At 42.8% G+C, this 18281-nt stretch overlaps 1 protein-coding gene across 4 annotated transcripts; it reads left to right on the top strand.

Annotated features, from left to right (window-relative positions):
- The first annotated feature begins 420 nt into the window (after window positions 1-420).
- Window positions 421-15827, top strand: LOC115167334 (ubiquitin-conjugating enzyme E2 Q2). 4 transcript variants are annotated; one of them, XM_029721671.1, is made up of 13 exons: window positions 421-1022; window positions 2115-2219; window positions 6955-7077; window positions 7840-7896; window positions 8085-8228; window positions 9040-9124; window positions 9233-9293; window positions 9497-9587; window positions 9677-9735; window positions 10010-10058; window positions 10161-10256; window positions 11221-11287; window positions 12466-15827. In XM_029721671.1, the coding sequence occupies exons 1-13, from the start codon at window positions 864-866 to the stop codon at window positions 12495-12497; spliced, it is 1128 nt and encodes a 375-aa protein (XP_029577531.1). In that variant the 5' UTR covers window positions 421-863; the 3' UTR covers window positions 12498-15827. The 4 variants fall into 4 exon arrangements, with proteins under 4 accessions (XP_029577531.1, XP_029577529.1, XP_029577532.1 ...); XM_029721669.1 differs by having other exon boundaries at window positions 422-1022; window positions 8085-8243; XM_029721672.1 differs by having other exon boundaries at window positions 422-1022; window positions 8088-8228.
- The last annotated feature ends 2454 nt before the right edge of the window (window positions 15828-18281 follow it).

The following is an 18281-nucleotide window of genomic DNA, read 5'->3' on the forward strand; positions in this document are numbered from 1 at the left end:
GCTTTATGAAAGGACAAACAGTGTTTTCTCAACAAGTCAGTAGGACAAACAGTGTTCTCAACAAGTCAGTCTTCAAAAAAATGATGTCTAAAGGTGAATTAAAGACCCCCTAAAAAGTCAGACAGCTCTCTCATTAGCAAGCCAATCCAATTAGTTTTCCATGGGTTTGCCTTGTCATCAATTACATTATAAATATGTTTTATTGACCTAAACTTCCACCTGGAAAATGAATACCTTTGGCCAGCTACACGTTTACAATTCTAGTGACAATATGCTCCAGGTAAGGACGGTTTACTGTCACTCAGTCACCACACAGGAAGACTGTTGTGACCAAATGTTTCAAAGTTGTCTAAGTGATTTACTTATTTCTATATTTTGGTGTTCTAACCTCCGCCCCTCAACAGAGCACGCGCTGGATGCTGGGATTCTGCAGGCTCGGGAAAACGCCATCTTTAAACCCCAGAAGAAAACACAGTTGAGCGCCTGCGTTGGGTTACAATTTTGCGGGCATCATCATGAGCAGTTTGTTGACCAGCGAAACAAATAAGCAACAAATTGAAAGAACTGTTACTACTCAACCAAGCCACATTTTATGGTCTTAGAATTGTACTATCAGAAGGCTGACATCAACAACAATACTAGCTAGACGGAAAGACAACGGACGAGTAATCAAGGCGTTGTTATTGAGCTAGCTAACTGTTTGCTTGTTTCCATTGGTGGCTTGTTAGCTAGCTTGCCTTGAAGGCGGTTTGACATTCACATTACGTTGTTTTAAAAGGCTTGATTTGGGACTCGACTGCGTAGCTGCAGTTTTAGTCCCGAATTCACTCCTCCCCAGCGGCCCAGCCGGAGATGCGTGGAAGATGTCGGTTTCGGGGCTGAAGGCCGAACTGAAGTTTCTGGAGTCCATTTTTGATCCAAACCACGAACGCTTCAGAATTATTGACTGGAAGCCGGATGAGCTAAACTGTCAGTTTAATGTGACTGGAGAAAAACTGTTGATTATACATTGCAACATTACGGTAAGTAGGGAGACGAGGCGACATGGCTAGCTAACGTTATTTGGCTGGCTAAGTACGTTAGCTAGCTAACGCGGTAACTAGTTACAGTAGGTTAGCTCTGAACACGCAGTGTTTTAGCCTCGCGGGACAGGCGAACGAACAGATGGTTAAAGAAGCAAACTGTGGCCGGTCGAACGTTAGCCAGCTATCATTTAGCTATGCAATGTTTGACTTTTGTTTATACTTCTAACGTTAGCAGGAGTCCCAATATTTGCATGTTAGCAAGCTAGCTAACGGTAGCTGACTTGTTTCTAATATAGTAACTTAGTATGAGTAAATATTTGCATATTACTACTGTAGGTTACGTACTTAACGTTAGCTAGCTAAAATACTGAGAGACAAGCAAGTCTGTTGATTTTAGCCAAAGTGTTATCCTGAAACGGGCATGACATTATGCTAGGGCCTAGGCTAGGGATGCTTTCTGCGTCACTGATGAACATCGTTAACGTTAGCTATCTACACTTCCGCATTTTCTAACGTTAGTTGATTGTCAAGCAAGTTCGCTAGCTAACGTAGTGGTTGTTGTAATTGCATGCTTCATGGTCAACGCAATAAGGTCTAGCCCGTCAGTTGTCACTGATAACACTAAATTAGCAATACTCATGACGTCAGTAAATAATTGCTAGCTAGCATGATTCAAAAGCGTCACTTGTCAAACAGCTTCTGGTCTTGTCAAAAGACCGTGGTCTGCCAGCTCAGCTTTTAGCTAGCTGTATGCTGGTGGTTTGTATTTTCCAATTTGCTACATTCGTTTGACCAGCATACTAATTGAATTCAGTGCTCTTAACGTTACTTGGCTAGTTAAGATTCTATAAGGAATGTGAAATGGCCACCATCACATTAATTTTGCTTCCGGTAATGTTAAGTAGTAATCAGATATTTATTTTGTCTGTATAGAATGACTTGAGATTTCCTAGATGTATGATTCAGACACATGCCAATGTCACACTCCTGTTTAATTTCAATGTTATTGTTCCAAACAATTATCACACAATAATGCTGATTTATTTTTGTTTTGTTTCTCTCATCCTCAATAAAACCCATGTATTGCAGGAATCGTACCCCTCCACACCTCCAATCTGGTTTGTGGACTCTGATGACCCGAGCCTAACACAAGTGTTGGAGCGCCTGGAGGATGTCAGAAAGGGCAGCACCCTGGTAATATCTCAGCCCTACAACTAGTATAACTAACAGTTGATGGTGGAGTGTATTCTTCTGAACATTTTGCATCTTATTTCATGTTTAGTAACATCTATCTATTCTGTACTATTTCATCACAAGCACTTGGTTGAGCCTAGACTTATAGCAGAGCCAGCAGATCCGACCCTCTTGCTTACAGATGCACTAGGGTCAGACGGCATTCCTGTGTAGATTAACTGCAGAGCCGTCGCGAGATATGGTTTGGAAAACATATTTCAGTCCAGGGATGAGAAATGCGTTGTACTCTGAATTGTCCCATTATCCCAAAAGTTTCACAGAGAAGATTGAACGACTGTCCTTTTCGTCCTCATGCAAAAACAGCTAGTTTACCTAAACTAGCAGTCCCTTTTAAATGGGCCAGGCTGTAGCTCAGCAAGAGCATTCTCTGTGCATGATTTCGCAACGCCGGCCTGCTGAGCCAAGCCATCAAAGAAGGCAGATTATTGTGGTGCTAAATCATTATTTGACTATCATTTCAATCCCAGCCTTTGATCTAGTATGTGAATGCTTTGGAAGGAGACTTCCCAGTGTTCAGATAATGAAACTGGATTATGACAATATATTTGAAGTATTTGTTTACAATTACAATTTTGTTTAGCAGATGCTTGTATCCAAACTAAAACAACCGTATTATAAGACATGAATAGTAATCAAATCAACTTCACCTAAGTGTTATACGGAGCAGTAGAAACATGTTGTTTTTCGGCCTATCACAGCTCTTCTAATGACTAATTAACCATACCTGTATTGGTGGTGTTGGGTAAAGCAGTTCTGATAGGAGAGTTGAGTGACAGCTGGGATATTTTATACCGCTGTTCCAACCTGTCTTGGAGGTTAAAGGGAGATGAATGTCAGACCAATTTAGGGAGGTACTCTGCTGCAGGACAGGTTCTCTGCCTGTTTCCTCTTGTCTTAGTTTCAGCTGTTAGGCAGCTGAGGTTTTTAAGTGTTTTGGAGTCACCCTCATGTCACTCAAACATCACAGGACAGCCCTCTGTCATGTTTGGTATGAGTGTCGAGAGTGCCTCTCTGTGGAACCGGAGGGATGGGTTTTCTTGACAGACACACTGCCACAGTTTCAGCAGGCCAAAGGACCTTGTCGTGTGAATTTTGAGATTAAATCAAACTTGATTTGTTACCTGCTCTGAATGCAACATGTACACCTTACCGTGAAATGCTTACTTACAAGCCCTTAACCAACAGTGCAGTTCAAGAAAGAGTTAAGGAAATATTAAAAAAAATTAACTAAAGTAACACCAATAAAATAACAATAACAAGGCTATATACAGGGGGTACCGGTACCGAGTCAATGTGCGGGGGTACCGGTTAGTCGAGGTAATTTGTACAGGGGTGAAGTGACTGAATAGATAATTAACAGCAAGTAGCATCGGGGGTTGTCAATGTAAATAATCCGGTGGCCAGTTTTATGGCTTGGGGTAGAAGCTGTTAAAGACCCTTTGGTTCCTAGACTAGGTGCTCCGGAACCGCTTGCCCGTGCAGTAGCAGAGAAAACGGTCTGACTTAGGTGACTGGAGTCTTTGACAATTTTTTGGGCTTTCCTCGGACACCGCCTAGTATATTGGGCCTGGGTGACAGGAAGCTTGGCCCCAGTGACGTACTGGGCCTCCTGAGCAGTTACCGTACCAGGCGGTGATGCAACCGGTCAGGATGCTCTCGATGGTGCAGCTGTAGAACCTTTTAAGGATCTGGGGGCACGTGTCAAATTTTTTCAGTCTTCTGTTCTGTCTCCTGAGGGGGAATAGGTTTTGTCGTGCCCTCTTCTTACAAGCACGGAGTAGCCTAATCTTTGTTTTTAAAATTACGATAGGCTATCGCTATCCTTTATCGAGTACCCTTTTCAGACATAATGGAATGTGGTCCCTTGAAAGCGCTACAGCTTGTTTGTCTATTAGTGTAGGCTACACTACGGATTTTTAAATGCCGACACGAAACCTTCTCTGGAGATATGAATGGGCATTTTACTTGTCTGTAAAGGAATGAGACTTCTGAAGTGGGACTAACATCCATTACTATGCAACCAGAACTATCAATTAAACAATCTTGAGCTGCTGCCTGCGTGGAGACCAGTCTCTCCTAAAAAAAAGTACTTTAAGGTTTGTTAAATACTATGACTTACCAAGACCTTTAGTAGAAATTAAACAACTATCAACCATACTATTAAAAAATAACATTTTATGCCGGAGCAGAATTTCACTGTCACATTTTACAAATTTTCTGAAAAGTGACCAATTGTCACTATTGCTATGTTACTGTAGCTGTGTTCTAAGTCTGTAAAGAGTTGCAGTAGATAACTTCATTGCCTGTCCCTAGGAGTCATGCATATGTAATAGGGCTGTTATTCTGCCTTGTAAATTGTGGAATGTTATGACTTTCTGATAACCGATAAGAAATAAATAATTGCAGTTTTTAAACATTAAGGAATATTGTCCATTTGTCACATACCTAGTGCACTTATATGCACATATGTGACACAGTACGCACCTTTCAGGAAGCATTTGTTGCTCGTGAGCTCTACTTTGTGTATTCAAAAGTCCTGGAGAATCTCTTCAAGATCAGCATTACAAGGTATATTTGTAGCAAACAGAGTGAGCAGTGGCACAAATGAGAGCCATGAGCACACAGCCACTGCCTGCTCCTCATCTCCCTACAATGCAGTGGCGCGATCCATTTTATTTCAAATGGTGTCAACATTTTCATTCATTTTGGAGTAGAATGTATTTTTGAAAAGTCATCACAAGTGACCACTTTTATTGATTTTATTTAACCTTTCATTTAAGTAGGCAAGTCAGTTAAGAACAAATTCTTATTTTACAATGACGGCCTAACCCAGACGAAGCTGGGCCATTTGTACGCCGCCCTATGAGACTCCTGATCACGTCTGGTTGTGATACAGCCCGGGATCGAACCTGGGTCTGTAGTGACATCTCTTGCACTGAGATGCAGTGCCTTAGTCCGCTGCGCCACTCGGAAGCCCTTCTCAGTCGTTCTACCTGAAAAATCTCAGGGGGGCATGACCCCAGACTCCCCCAGCAAAGAGCAAGCCCTCGCACCCCCTTTTGCCACTGCTGAAAGAAATCCTAGGGGAAACACAGTTCTCTGTAGGCTATATCGGCTTATGTAGCTACATTCTTTGACTTAGCCTACTTAATCACACTGCATGCTCTGTTTGTAGCCCACCAGATCTGCATTTTATTGTACTCTTATCAAAGATATCTGTGGTGTTCAGATTTTCTCTGCACCATGCATTATACAACATTTTCACCATTTATGGACCAGGCCTACATTCAGTAGAATACATTTCTTCAATAGCAATACTGAGAAGCTTGCAGAGGTACACATTTCTGCACTAAGTTACTGTTGCTAAGGTGTCTGACATTCCCTGACAATCTTACCTTTCATGTAGTCTCTGAAGGTGTGCTGTGGTTAAGGTACAATGCAGTAAATAAGTATTTGCCTCCTTTCTGATTTTCTGTTTTTGCATATTTTCTTACACTGAATTATCAGATCTTCAATCAAAACCTAATATAAGATCAAGGGAAGTTGTGTTCAAATAACAAACATTTTATAATTATTTAATATATTTATTCCACATCCAATGCCCTGTGTGAAGAAATGTATTTTTCCTCTTACAGAGTACCTGGTTGTAATTCCTGCAATGACAGCCACCTTAAATGACTGCAACCAACAACTACAGGAAGCATTTGATCAGTCTCTCATCACATTTTGCCCCACACTTTCATGTAGAACTGCTTTAACTCAGCGACCTTTGTGGGTTTAAGTCTGCACTTTGACTAGGCCATTCCAAAATGTACAATTTGTTGCTTTTCAGCCATTCTGATATAGACTTCAATTTTTCTGGTGAAAACCAAACACTGCATTCCACAATAAGAACCTCATAACAATGGTCAAGTGTGGTGGTAGTGTGTTGGTTTGGGGATACTTTGCTGCCTCAGGACCTGGATGACTTGCAATCATTGAAGGAACCATACATTTTGGTCATTATCGGCGAATTCTAGAGGAGAATATCAGGCTGTCTGAACTTAAGCTGAATGCAGCTGGTTCATGCAGCAAAACAATGATCAAATAAACGCTATCAAGTCTACATCAGAATGGATGAGAGAGAAAAAACACATTTGAAGTTTTTTAACGGCCTAGTCAAAGTCCAGATCTGAACCCGATTGAGATGTTATGGCAGGACCTGAAACGAGCAGTTCATGCTCAAACCCACATGTCGCTGAGTTAAATCAGTTTTGCATGGAGTGGGTGAAAATTCCTCCACAGCGACGTGAGAGACTGATCAACAACGACTACAGGAAGCGTTTGGTTGCAGTTATTGCAGCTAAAGGTGGCACAACCAGTTATTGAGTGTAAGGGGGAAGTTACTTTTTCACATGGGCATTGGGTGTTGCATAACTTCTATTATATAAATTCCATAAGTATCTCATTTGTTTTATTTGTTCGCTCAGGTTCCCTTTATCTAATATTAGGTTTTGGTTGAAGATCTGATAGCATTCGTTGTAGAAAAAAATCAGAAAGGGGACAAATCCTTTTTCACGGCAATGTATCTGTGACATGTCTGTGCTGTGTTATCTAGTGCTGCTGACCTGCTAGTTTGCTGCCTGTGCTCCCCAACTCAAACTGTGCCTGCTGGTACTGTCCCTCGGTCCCCCAGCTCCTGCAGCAGCTAAAGCGGCTCATCTGTGACCTCTGTCGGCTGTACAACCTGCCCCAGCACCCAGATGTAGAGATGCTGGACCAGCCCCTCCCTGCCGGCCCTGTAGGACAAGACCGAAAGGTAAGGACGCTTAATGTCTGCTCAAAATGTTTTCTGGTTTTCAAGTACTACTAGGCCTGTATATTTTTCCATTGGATGGCATTGAAGTAAAAAATAAGCATCAAGAGGCTTTTTCATGAAGACCATCTCCTTTCACATACCTGAAGTGAGTCATGTGCCTAATCCCTTTGTTTCATTTTATTGTGAAAGCTACCTAATACTGTCCTGAAACCGTCCATCAGCACAGACATTAATGATTAGGTCATTGTCCCGGGGATGGAATCAATACTCTTCCTGTGGGAGGGGACAGTGGGAGATGCTAGCATAATTTACCTCGTAACCAATGAACACACAACCGTAGCCTCATAGGCTACGATCGAATCCCTGAGCTGACAAGGTAAAAAAAAAACTGTCGTTCTGCCCATGAACAAAGCAGTTAACCCAGTGTTCCATTGAAAATAAGAATTTGTTCTTAACTGACTTGCCTAGTTAAATAAAGGTAAAATAAAAATAGTCTACTTAGCAATTAGAATGACTGAAGCAGAGGTTGAATGTTAAATAGTAGCAGCCTGTACAGTTGAGGAATGTTGTTTCTGACTACCCAGAAACTCACTTACTGGTTTTGCACATTTCAAAACATTCCTACAAATCTCTCTACCGGTTTTTTGTTAGACTATAAGCCTACATCTAACTTGCTAAAGCAATTGGTGTCACTAAGTATGACATGTTAGGAATGAGATTGAACTGTCTGTGAACTCATCTTTCTCTCTGTTGTTTCTTTAGCATGGGGTCACAGACGAGGTCACGTCCGAAGAGGAGGAAGAAGAGGAAATGGGAGAGGTCCTTATCCCTTTTCAAATAACTGTCATTACATATAGCGCTGCACATTACCATGGTGATTTGAGCTGAGCCATGCTGGATGTCAAGCTCGACTAGATAGTCAGTACCAATCACACATATTTGAAGTGTAAACTTGAAGTAAAACATGTCTTCTAATGCTCTTATCTTGTCATTGTGTGTGGTGCCAGCAGGACATTGAAGACCTGGACCACTATGAGATGAAAGAGGAGGAGCCAGTGGATGGGAAGAAGTCTGAGGATGACGGCATCGAGAAGGAGAACCTGGCCATCCTGGAGAAGATCCGCAAGAACCAGAGGCAGGACCACTTGAACGTAAGTGCTCATTCGGTAAGGTGACATTTTATACGCTTTTGGGGGATGCATGGGGAATATATCTGTCGTTAGGCCTAGAACAGTTTCCTGGACCCGGCACTGTTACACTGGGATGTTTAGAGTGACCCTTTATGATATAGCTAATGTGCATGCATCTAACCAGTTTTTCACGTGGTTCTGAATGGATGTATTTTCCATCTTATTTTCCGTCAGTGTTTTACTGAGGGAATTTCTTACCAATGCAGTACACCCATATTATGCTGTTTAGGACTGTATTTGTAAACAAGGACATGATCAACATGGATTGCATAGACTAAATGACAGTAATTAGTTATTCTGATAGTAGTCATGTTATCTAACATTTACCCATGGCTCTCTTTATTGTTGCTTTAGATTACAGCTGTTTCCCCTAAGGTCTGTGAGCGTTCCCGAGAGACTTATAAATGAGATGCTCTTCTCTCATCCTCCACACTCCCTACTGCATTCAGTGGCTCAGCTCTTCAAATCTATCATTATCGCAGATGAGAGCCTTGCTATGGAACCTGTGAAATTCTCCCCATATATTGTAGCGAACTGTATACTGCCAGTTAGTTCTGAAGCATTTTGTCTCTATGCTGATCAATAACTGTTCATTTATAGGAGTTTGTAGACTTTTTATCTAAATGCAGGACTATTAGCATATTTGAACTGGGTCTGTAAATATTTGATTTAATTGTTGCCGTCAGTGTCTGTGCATTTGTTATCCCCAATTGTTCAATGTGCTGTATGTTTGGGTATCGGTGTATTACCCTGTGTGTATTGTGTGTTGCAGGGTGCGGTATCTGGTTCAGTGCAGGCCTCAGACCGCCTCATGAAGGAGCTCCGGGAGATATACCGGTCCCAGAGTTACAAGATGGGTACGTACTTCACTGCAGCAGCACTAGAAGGCTCTTCAGATATGTTGCAATAAAAAAATGACAGTTTGATTCCGAATGTCACTTACCAGACTATGCATTCTCTTCCAGGTATCTATTCAGTGGAGCTGGTCAATGACAGCCTGTATGAATGGCACGTCAAGCTGAGGACGTAAGTAACTAAAGAGGGGGGTTATACTGTGGTTAAGCCTGGAGGAAGTTAACAGGAAGGCTGGATCTCAGGATGAGGGAGGATAATGCCTTATCGCATTCACTGCTCTTTCGGCACTAGGCCTATTTACCATAGGAGTTGACAGTACTGTATAATTCTAGCATGTGGCTGATGTATTATGATGCACTCTATTTGCTCAACAGCGTAGATCCAGATAGTCCTCTACACAGTGACCTGCAGGTTTTAAAGGAAAAGGAGGGAATGGATTACATTCTGCTAAACTTCTCATATAAAGTAAGTACCAATGCTGATACTAGAAAGCAAAGCCAGTTTGGTAGTGTTGGGTGTTCTCATTTTAATGTTATTTTGTTCTCTACCTGCAGGATAATTTCCCCTTTGATCCACCATTTGTACGGGTGGCTTCTCCTGTGCTGTCTGGAGGGTGAGTTAAGTTCACTGTGTATGAAGGGAATGGTTTTGTTTTTTCTGCGGTGTTTCCACTGTGACGGAGTTGCTCCCCTCACTTAACCATGAAGGAAGGGCAATCTTTTCTGGTCTAGACATTGTCAACAGCCAGTGAAAAGCTGAATGTCAGAAGTGGCAGTTTAGCTAAAAGGAGATCATCTGTGCTTGTGGATAAGAGATTTATTGTGGATTTTTGATCACCTTTTATATCTACATATTCTAATATTTTCCTTTCACCTGCTGTCTTTAAGTTATGTTCTTGGAGGGGGTGCCCTGTGCATGGAGCTTCTCACAAAACAGGTATGTTTTTATGCCACAATGTCAGTTCAAAACTTGTCCACTGTTATTTCACAGTGGAGGTAAATGCTAGTACATTGATTATGTATCGCCACTTGATTTCAGGGCTGGAGCAGTGCCTATTCCATAGAGTCTGTAATCATGCAGATCAACGCCACTTTAGTCAAGGGAAAAGCCAGAGTGCAGTTTGGAGCCAATAAGGTAAGCATTGTTTGTCTAAGGGGGCAGAGAGCTTTGAAATGTGTTAACATGATGCATACTATAGCGTGTATTGACATGGTGTTCTGACATGGATAAAGGGGTGAGCTGTGTGTGTGTGGCCAGCTGGTCCTAGCTGCTTTTTGGAAATGAGGTATCTATGAGCCCCCAGCACTTCATTTAAACAGGACGTTGTTACTTAGTGCCGCTGGGACAGTGCGACGCTGCTGATCTCTTAATGCTGACGCTTCACATGAGTCCACTTCGTGCTGTCATTTCTCTCCCTCTTCTCTCAGCAGTCACACTAATCTGACTCTGGGATCCCAGTAGAATTCAGAGCAGACCAAATGACAGTGCTATTTATAGACAAGCTGCAGTTTCAAGGAATCTTGGGCCCTGCTGTATGAGAATCTGTTCTTTAAAAGTTAGGATCTAACCTTGTACACCAAAGAAAGACTTGATACTCAGCTATGTTGATTTCAAATCTTGCTTAATGAAAGTGTTTATCATATCTGTCCTGAGGTTACAAAAGTTGGGTAGGTATGGTTAATAAAATGCCAGAAATGTACCTATTAATCAAAAACATAAGAATACCAATGTTTCTGTTACTGGGTTGATAGGACTCTGACCTTTTTTATAAGAGCCAGTTCCACTCTGAATATGAATTTTATTACACACACGGGAGAAAATAGACCCAGCTCCCGGCTCCTCAGAGATTTTCCCCACACGGTTCAACACGCTATTTATTATGGTGCGATTAATGGTCACCCGCGGTGCGTGCAAACGTAGCATGATAACAGATCGAGCGGCGCAATTCTCTGGGGGAAGCTGATGGAAAGGCATCCACCGTGCAGTCAGACTTCATCAAACTAATTCACTTGTACGTGATGGTGCTTAGTCCTGAACCTTTACACTGCTTGGGGCATTCATAAGCACAAGTTCGATATAGGCGCTGTTTTTGTTTCAGAACCAATACAATCTTGCCAGAGCACAGCAGTCATACAAATCCCTGGTCCAGATCCATGAAAAGAACGGTGAGTGTTACCATGTCCAGTTACACATCTTGTATCATATTTGACCTTGAGATTACATCCCTCCATACATCAGTCAGTGGTTGGGAAGATACAGTGTATATATACAAACACCCCTTTAAATTAGTGGATTTGGCTATTTCAGCCACACCTGTTGTTGACAGGTGTATAAAATCAAGCACACCGCCATGCAATCTCCATAGACAAACCTTGTCAGTAGAATGGCCTTACTGAAGAGCTCTGGCTTTCAACGTGGCACCGTTATAGGATGCCACCTTTCCAACAAGTCAGTTTGTTAAATGTCTTACCTGCTAGAGCTGCCCCAGTCAACTGTAAGTGCTGTTATTGGGAAGTGGAATCGTCTAGGAGCAACAACGGCTCAGCTGCAAATTGTCACGCCACACAAGCTCACAGAACGGGACTGCCGAGTGCTGAAGTGCGTAGTGTTTTAACATTGTCTGTCCTCGGTTGCAACACTCACTACAGAGTTCCAAACTGCCTCTGGAAGCAACGTCAGTACAATAACTGTTCGTCGGGAGCTTTATGAAAAGGGCAACTGCACACAAGCCTAAGATCCCCATGTGCAGCGCCAAGAGTCGGCTGGAGTGGTGTAAAGCTCCCCGCTATTGGACTCGAGTGATGAATCGCACTTCCAACTGGCAGTCCGACGGACGAATCTGGGTTTGGCGGATGCCAGGATAACGCTACCTGCCTGAATGCATAGTGTCAACTGTAAAGTTTAGGGAAGGAGGAATAATTGTCTGTTTTTCATAGTTAGTTCCAGTGAAGGGAAATCTTAACGCTACAACATGCTAGACGATTCTGCCTGATCTCACTAATGCTCTTGTGACTGAATGGAAGCAAATCTCAGCAGATGTTCTAACATCTAGTGGAAAGCCTTCCCAAAAGAGTGGAGGCTGTTATAGCAGGAAAGGGGGAACCAACTCCATATTAATGCCCATGATTTTGGAATGCAATGTTCGATGAGCAGGTGTCCACACACTTTTGGTCATGTAGTGTATTACAAGCTCCAAGAGGGTGTCATATGGCAGCTACAGTAATTTGTTCTTAGGTCAAGATAAAATGCATCCAACTCTTTGATCAATCCTACTGTCTTGGATGAACTGATTGTGTTTTGTCCAGTATAACTGAGTGTACTGTCTCTTGTTTGATCCTTGTAGGCTGGTACACTCCCCCTAAGGAGGATGGGTAAGAGGACCTTTGCCATGCCTCCACTGGGACCACATGTCTTGGGAGCAACCCCCCCCCCCCCCACACTTTTCTTTTCCCTCTCTAACTGGAGTTGTTTTCATTGGGAGTTTGATCCCCATTCTGTTATCATGAGAACCAACCAACCAATGGTTAAAACCCCTCACTGATCAACCACCTTATCCACTTCGCAATAGGGGATCCACCCTCTCGCTATTTATCTTTCTCTCACTTGTGCAATCGCTCCCTCTTGTTTTCTTCTGTTACAATCTCACCCCTAATCCCCTGATCATTGAATTAGCTCCATATCTTGTGCAACTCCCTTAAATCCTACTCTGGGCAAGCAAAGAATAGCTTACTTACTGCCTGTGATTTCGGGTCAAGGTTGAGGCATGGCTTTTGCTAGTGACTGAAGCTGTCCATCAGTCGCGTGACTGGGGCTGAGATTCTCCGGCCACAGACTGAAACAGAGAATGACAGGTGACATTCCCCTTGTGACAGTGGAGGCTGGGATGGACAATGAAACGCTGGTAGTGGGGATGAGCATCACCTCACTCCCCATGGATGGCCTCTGTCATATCTGTGCTTGTGTATCTGTATATTGCCAAGATTCCTCCTTCTGGAATAACGTCTCCTCCTAAAGCTAGCTTCCTTAAACGCCAGGTCTACAAAAGCCAAAGGCCCTGAATGGAGAGAGGAGAGCTATAGACTCCTGACCTAGGTGGGACTGAGACGGCTTAATGGAGGATATCCTGTTGAGCACAAGAGGTGGAGGCCGCCTCCACCCAGCCCAATCTCCTCTCAGGCTCCTTTTGGAAATATGACCAGGCTTAGCAAAGGCAGGTTGGATTTAATCACTGTAATGTAGTTGAATATAACTCCATGTAAAACTTGTAGAGTTGTATTTCTGAGAATTGATTTAATTGTTTTTAACGTAACCTTGTGTGGGTTTTGGGGTTCGGGCGGGCGGGCGGAGACTGCGTTAGTATACCCCTGGCTATAGCAGGGGCATCAATTTCTCAAGGTGTATTTCAGACGTAGGATAACAAAGCATTTGCTTCATGGATACTCTTGCAGAAGTTAAAAGGAATACCTTTTAAACCATGTTTTTATGTAAGCATAATGACTACTATTGTTTTGTTTTCCTGTATAAATTGAAATACTTTTGTTAGTGGTTTCATATGTTCGAAAGTGACACACCATTCCTTTTTACTCAATGACACAGGTGGTTTTTGGGCTTTGCAAATATGCTGGCTAATTTCCCCGGTGACCCAAACTTGATGAACCTTTCAGTAAGGCTATGCACACACAATAATTTCAAAACGGCTCAGTGCAGTCCCCTGCTTAATTTGAATCCATCGTCTTAACTAGCTTGTTCACACTCCCACATCGCCCATCCATGCCTCATGGCTGCAGTGGACTTCTTCATACCACATGCTCAATAATAAAATATTTGTTGCTTAAAAAAAATATTTTCAGGTCTGACTGTAAGGTGTGTAGTAATGCCTTCAACAAAAGACTGAGCCCCACTCATTTCCATCCTTTGCCTCCCCTCTCTGGTATCATGTTTTCTATCTGATTATTCACTTATGACCTGACCTCATGATCTTGGTTGTCAGTGATGGAAGGACGTTTTTCAGAGGAACCCCTAACTCATGACCATCCTCAGCACTGTCAAACCTAGAGCATGCCAAGTCTTAGCTATATGATTAATATGCAGAATATTGTGTGACGCATCTGATTTAATGTTATTACACACGTTAACGTTTTTTTGTGTGGGTATTATCCACATTGTTAGAAGTATGTTGTCGCAAAAACCAGCATAGGAACAGGCTTGTTCCTAGTAAATATTCCACTTTTTTTGTTCAACGCTGTAGGTCAGCCCAACACACTAACCTCATCCAGAACTGTCACCCTTGTGAAATATACTAATAATGGGTATATAATGTGTAATTAAGCTCCATCTACCTTGTATTTGTTGTAAAGTCAGCCACCCCCCCATCTGTATTACACAATGTATCACGTTCTGTCAAAATGGTGGCACTGAAGACTCATTTAGAGGTTTATTACTATTCACCTAATATGGTGACTGACTTTATTACCAAATATGTCTACTACACAAGGATAACTGTTGATCGTTGTTATAGTCGTTAGGTATTGGTACCAAGTGTGCCACAGCTTTCCCACATGGCTGACCTCATCGTGAACATGCCCCGGCTAGAAACTCCCTCCCTGTGTTCTCTGGAGAAGCAAACTCAGGAATACATAGCTACTGCACACTTGACTTAGCAAGGGATTGCTTCACAAATGTCACGAGATGCAATTTTTTTTTTTTTTTTTTAACTATTGTTTACTTCCAAATTGGTTTCCCCTCCTATAATTACAGTAACCATTGGCTTGCGCGCTCTCCATTTGGCTTGTCTCTATCTTTTTTAAAGTACTCACTGTTAAGACTGGTAACAGGGTGGAGTGATGAGGTGGGAGGGACATGCTTGCTCTTGATATAGGCCCCATATAGCTCATCCAATCCCTCAGATCAGGTTTGTGATGCAGAAAGGTGAACCAACGCTTTACCTCACCCATTTTAAGCTCATTGTCTTGGGTCGTTTCTAATCTAGGACATCATCGTGATCCTGTTCCTCCTGGTTTTGTAGTCTTTTGCATGTAGATATCTCAGAAATGACTTTCACTCTAGGGACTAGGGTGTGTGGACTGGACAGTTTTTTGATTTGTCAGGTTGGATCATTTATATTAGTTTGCAGAGGTCGGTAGATGCTGTCTCTGGGAACAGATTTTTTTTTTTAATATAGATTCATGTAGGACTGACTCTCACCAGATCAGCTTAGTTCTAAAGGATACCAATTGCAAAAAGGCTGTCTCCAACAGTTATGGGCGTCCCGCCCATGTGTTAGGAGTATGAGGTCTAAAACAAATGGTCTACTATACTATTCTGTCCACCCCAGAGCAGGACTCCAACTCTTACTGTTTAAATCCCTGTGCCTTCAGAGCAGACGTCAAATGGGCTTTTAACTCCGTGGAAGGCCCCATGTCTGTTCTAATGTCAGTCGTGCAGTGAATTACAGCTCCTCTTATACAGATCCAGACCAGTTGTCTGACTAAAAACCCAGTGCGATGGGAGATTTTGGTTTGAGACCTGAAACTAATCATTGGTTCCTTTTTCTGACTTCATTTTGTGATTGGCGATTGAGCGGGTTATAAAGTTATGCACTGTTAGCATGCTTTTATTTTGTTTTTCATTGCAAGGGTAATTCTGACCATGTACAGTAATTTGTAAACTTGCATCAAGTTTATGAATAAAGAATTTTATTAAATACTCCTGTGTACTATTTGAGATGTGATCTAGAGCTGTGTAAATCTTACATAGGACCCTCTGCTTAAAACTGAAACCAGGAATGGTGATAAATATGGCTGTTCTTTAGCTCTAACCAGAAGGACAGAGGGGAATGGCTACCTGAGTCCTAAAAGCAATGCTTTTGCTAATGGAAGAGCAATGTAAATCACACTGGATCTGGAACACTGAGTTGGGTTTGGATGGCTAGTATGGCGATAACACTTCAGTAGATGATGGTTTGATGACTTCAATACATATCAGGGATATCTGTCGTAGAAAATCCATACAAATAGTTTCACTTATATTTGTGTTCTCTCTGGGTGCAGCAGATTACCACTAGAGGGTGCTGGAACATTGTTACAGAAATTCAATGATACAGCGCATTCTGAAATTATTCAGACCCCCTTTTTCCACATCTTGTTTTGTTACAGCCTTATTCTAAAATGGATTAAATAGTCCACCCATCTACACACAGTACCCCATTTCAAAGCAAAAATACGTTTTCTGGAATTTTTGCATAACACCCAATTTACGTAAGTATTCTGACCCTTTACTCAGTACTTTGTTGAAGCAGCTTCGGCAGCAACTACAGCATCAACTCTTCTTGGGTATGATGCTACAAGCTTGGCACACCTGTATTTGGGGAGTTTCTCCCATTTCTTCTTTGCAAATCCTCTCAAGCTCTGCCAGGTTGGCTGGGGAGCGTCGCTGTACAGCTAATTTCAGGTCTCCAGAGATGTTCGATCGGGTTCAAGTCTGGGCTCTGGCTGCGCCACTCAAAGACATTCAGAGACTTGTCCCAAAGCCCCTCCTGTGTTGTCGTGGCTGTGTGCTTAGGGTTGTTGCGCTGTTGGAAGGTGAACCTTCTCCCCAGTCTGAGGTCTTGAGCACTCTGGATGGAGCAGGTTTTCACCAAGGATCTCCCTGTACTTTTCTCCGTTCATCTTTCCCTCGATCCTAACTAGTCTCCCAGTCCCTGCCGCTAAAGAACATCCCCACAGCATGATGCTGCCACCACCATGCTTTACCATAGGGATGGTGCCAGGTTTCCTCCAGACGTGGCACTTAGCATTCAGGCCAAAGAGTTCAATCTTGGTTTTATCAGACCAGAGAATCTTGTTTCTCATGGTCTGAGAGGCCTTTTAGGTGCCTTTTGGCAAACTCCAAGCGGGCTGTCATGCCTTTATGATCGTGGCCAGAAAGAAGCCACTCAGTTAAAGGCCTAATTGGTGGAGTGCTGCAGTGATGGTTGTCCTTCTCGAAGGTTCTCCCATCTCCAGATGAACTCTGGAGCTCTGTCAGAGTGACTATCGGGTTCTTGGTCACCTCACTGACCAAGGCTGTTCTCCCCCGAATGCGTAGTTTGGCCGGACGGTCCGCTCTAGGAAGAGTCTCGGTGGTTCCAAACTTCTTCTACTTTAAGAATGATGGAGGCCACTGTGTTCTTGGGAACCTTCAATGCTGCAGAAATGTTTTGGCACTGTATATCTGTATTTTATCCATATGTTAAATTTGGAGCATTCTCCCTCAGTAGCTGTTTTCATTATTTGATATTTTGACATGAATATCACAACTCAAGTCTGTTTTGGCTTATATCCCCTCATCAATACTTGAGTCACAGAGTGGTAGAGTGAGTTGGCAGGGTTTGAGAAATCCCATAGATGAAGTCTGATGTAAAAGCCAAATTAATCCCTATGAGTTATTACGGGGGCAACGTTGCTGTAGTCGTAGTAAAAACACGGTTCTTTTTCTCAAAGACAGTCAAACAACATCCTGCCCTCCTTCAAATGCCTCTATACTGGTCGCTCTTCTCATCCCTGCAGGAACAACAGTTATGGTTATAAACCACTCAAACCAAGTACAGACATTATGCATTTGGAAACAGAGGCACCGCTCCCTTACGTTCTACCCACAACGATCTCAGAGCATGCCCAAGACAATGAAACTACATTTTCCATTATAAAACATTGATAGCTTTAATCATATTTATGGATAGTTTGTATGCAGGGCAAGCAGGTCTCTGACTGAAAGGAGGAAGGAAAGGAGAGCGAGACAGATGAGAAGTAGAGAGCTCCACAATTCCCCTAGCAAGGCTAATTGCCTATTATTGAAATTTTATTTGAATCATTTTTTTTGTTTATTTGGAGTCTTGGCTGGCTGTCCTCTGGCTGTAGTGGAGAAAACCTCATTACCTGGCTCTGGCCATACTCTGTGGCTCCTCAGCCTGGCTCTGGCCATACTCTGTGGCTCCTCAGCCTATCTCCCGGCTGCTCGCCCGGCTCCAGGTCTGACAGGCCAGTCTGGAGAGGGACAGCGAGGATGTCTTTGAGGGGGTGGAAGGAGTGTGTCACTGTGATTACCTCTACGGAGGCCATACTGAGACTGGGATAATGCTGGCTTTTCCTTCATCCCAAGGCCAGATCCTAGTACACACTG

The sequence above is a fragment of the Salmo trutta genome, chromosome 29 (genome assembly GCF_901001165.1).
Source record: "Salmo trutta chromosome 29, fSalTru1.1, whole genome shotgun sequence".
NCBI lineage: Eukaryota > Metazoa > Chordata > Actinopteri > Salmoniformes > Salmonidae > Salmo > Salmo trutta.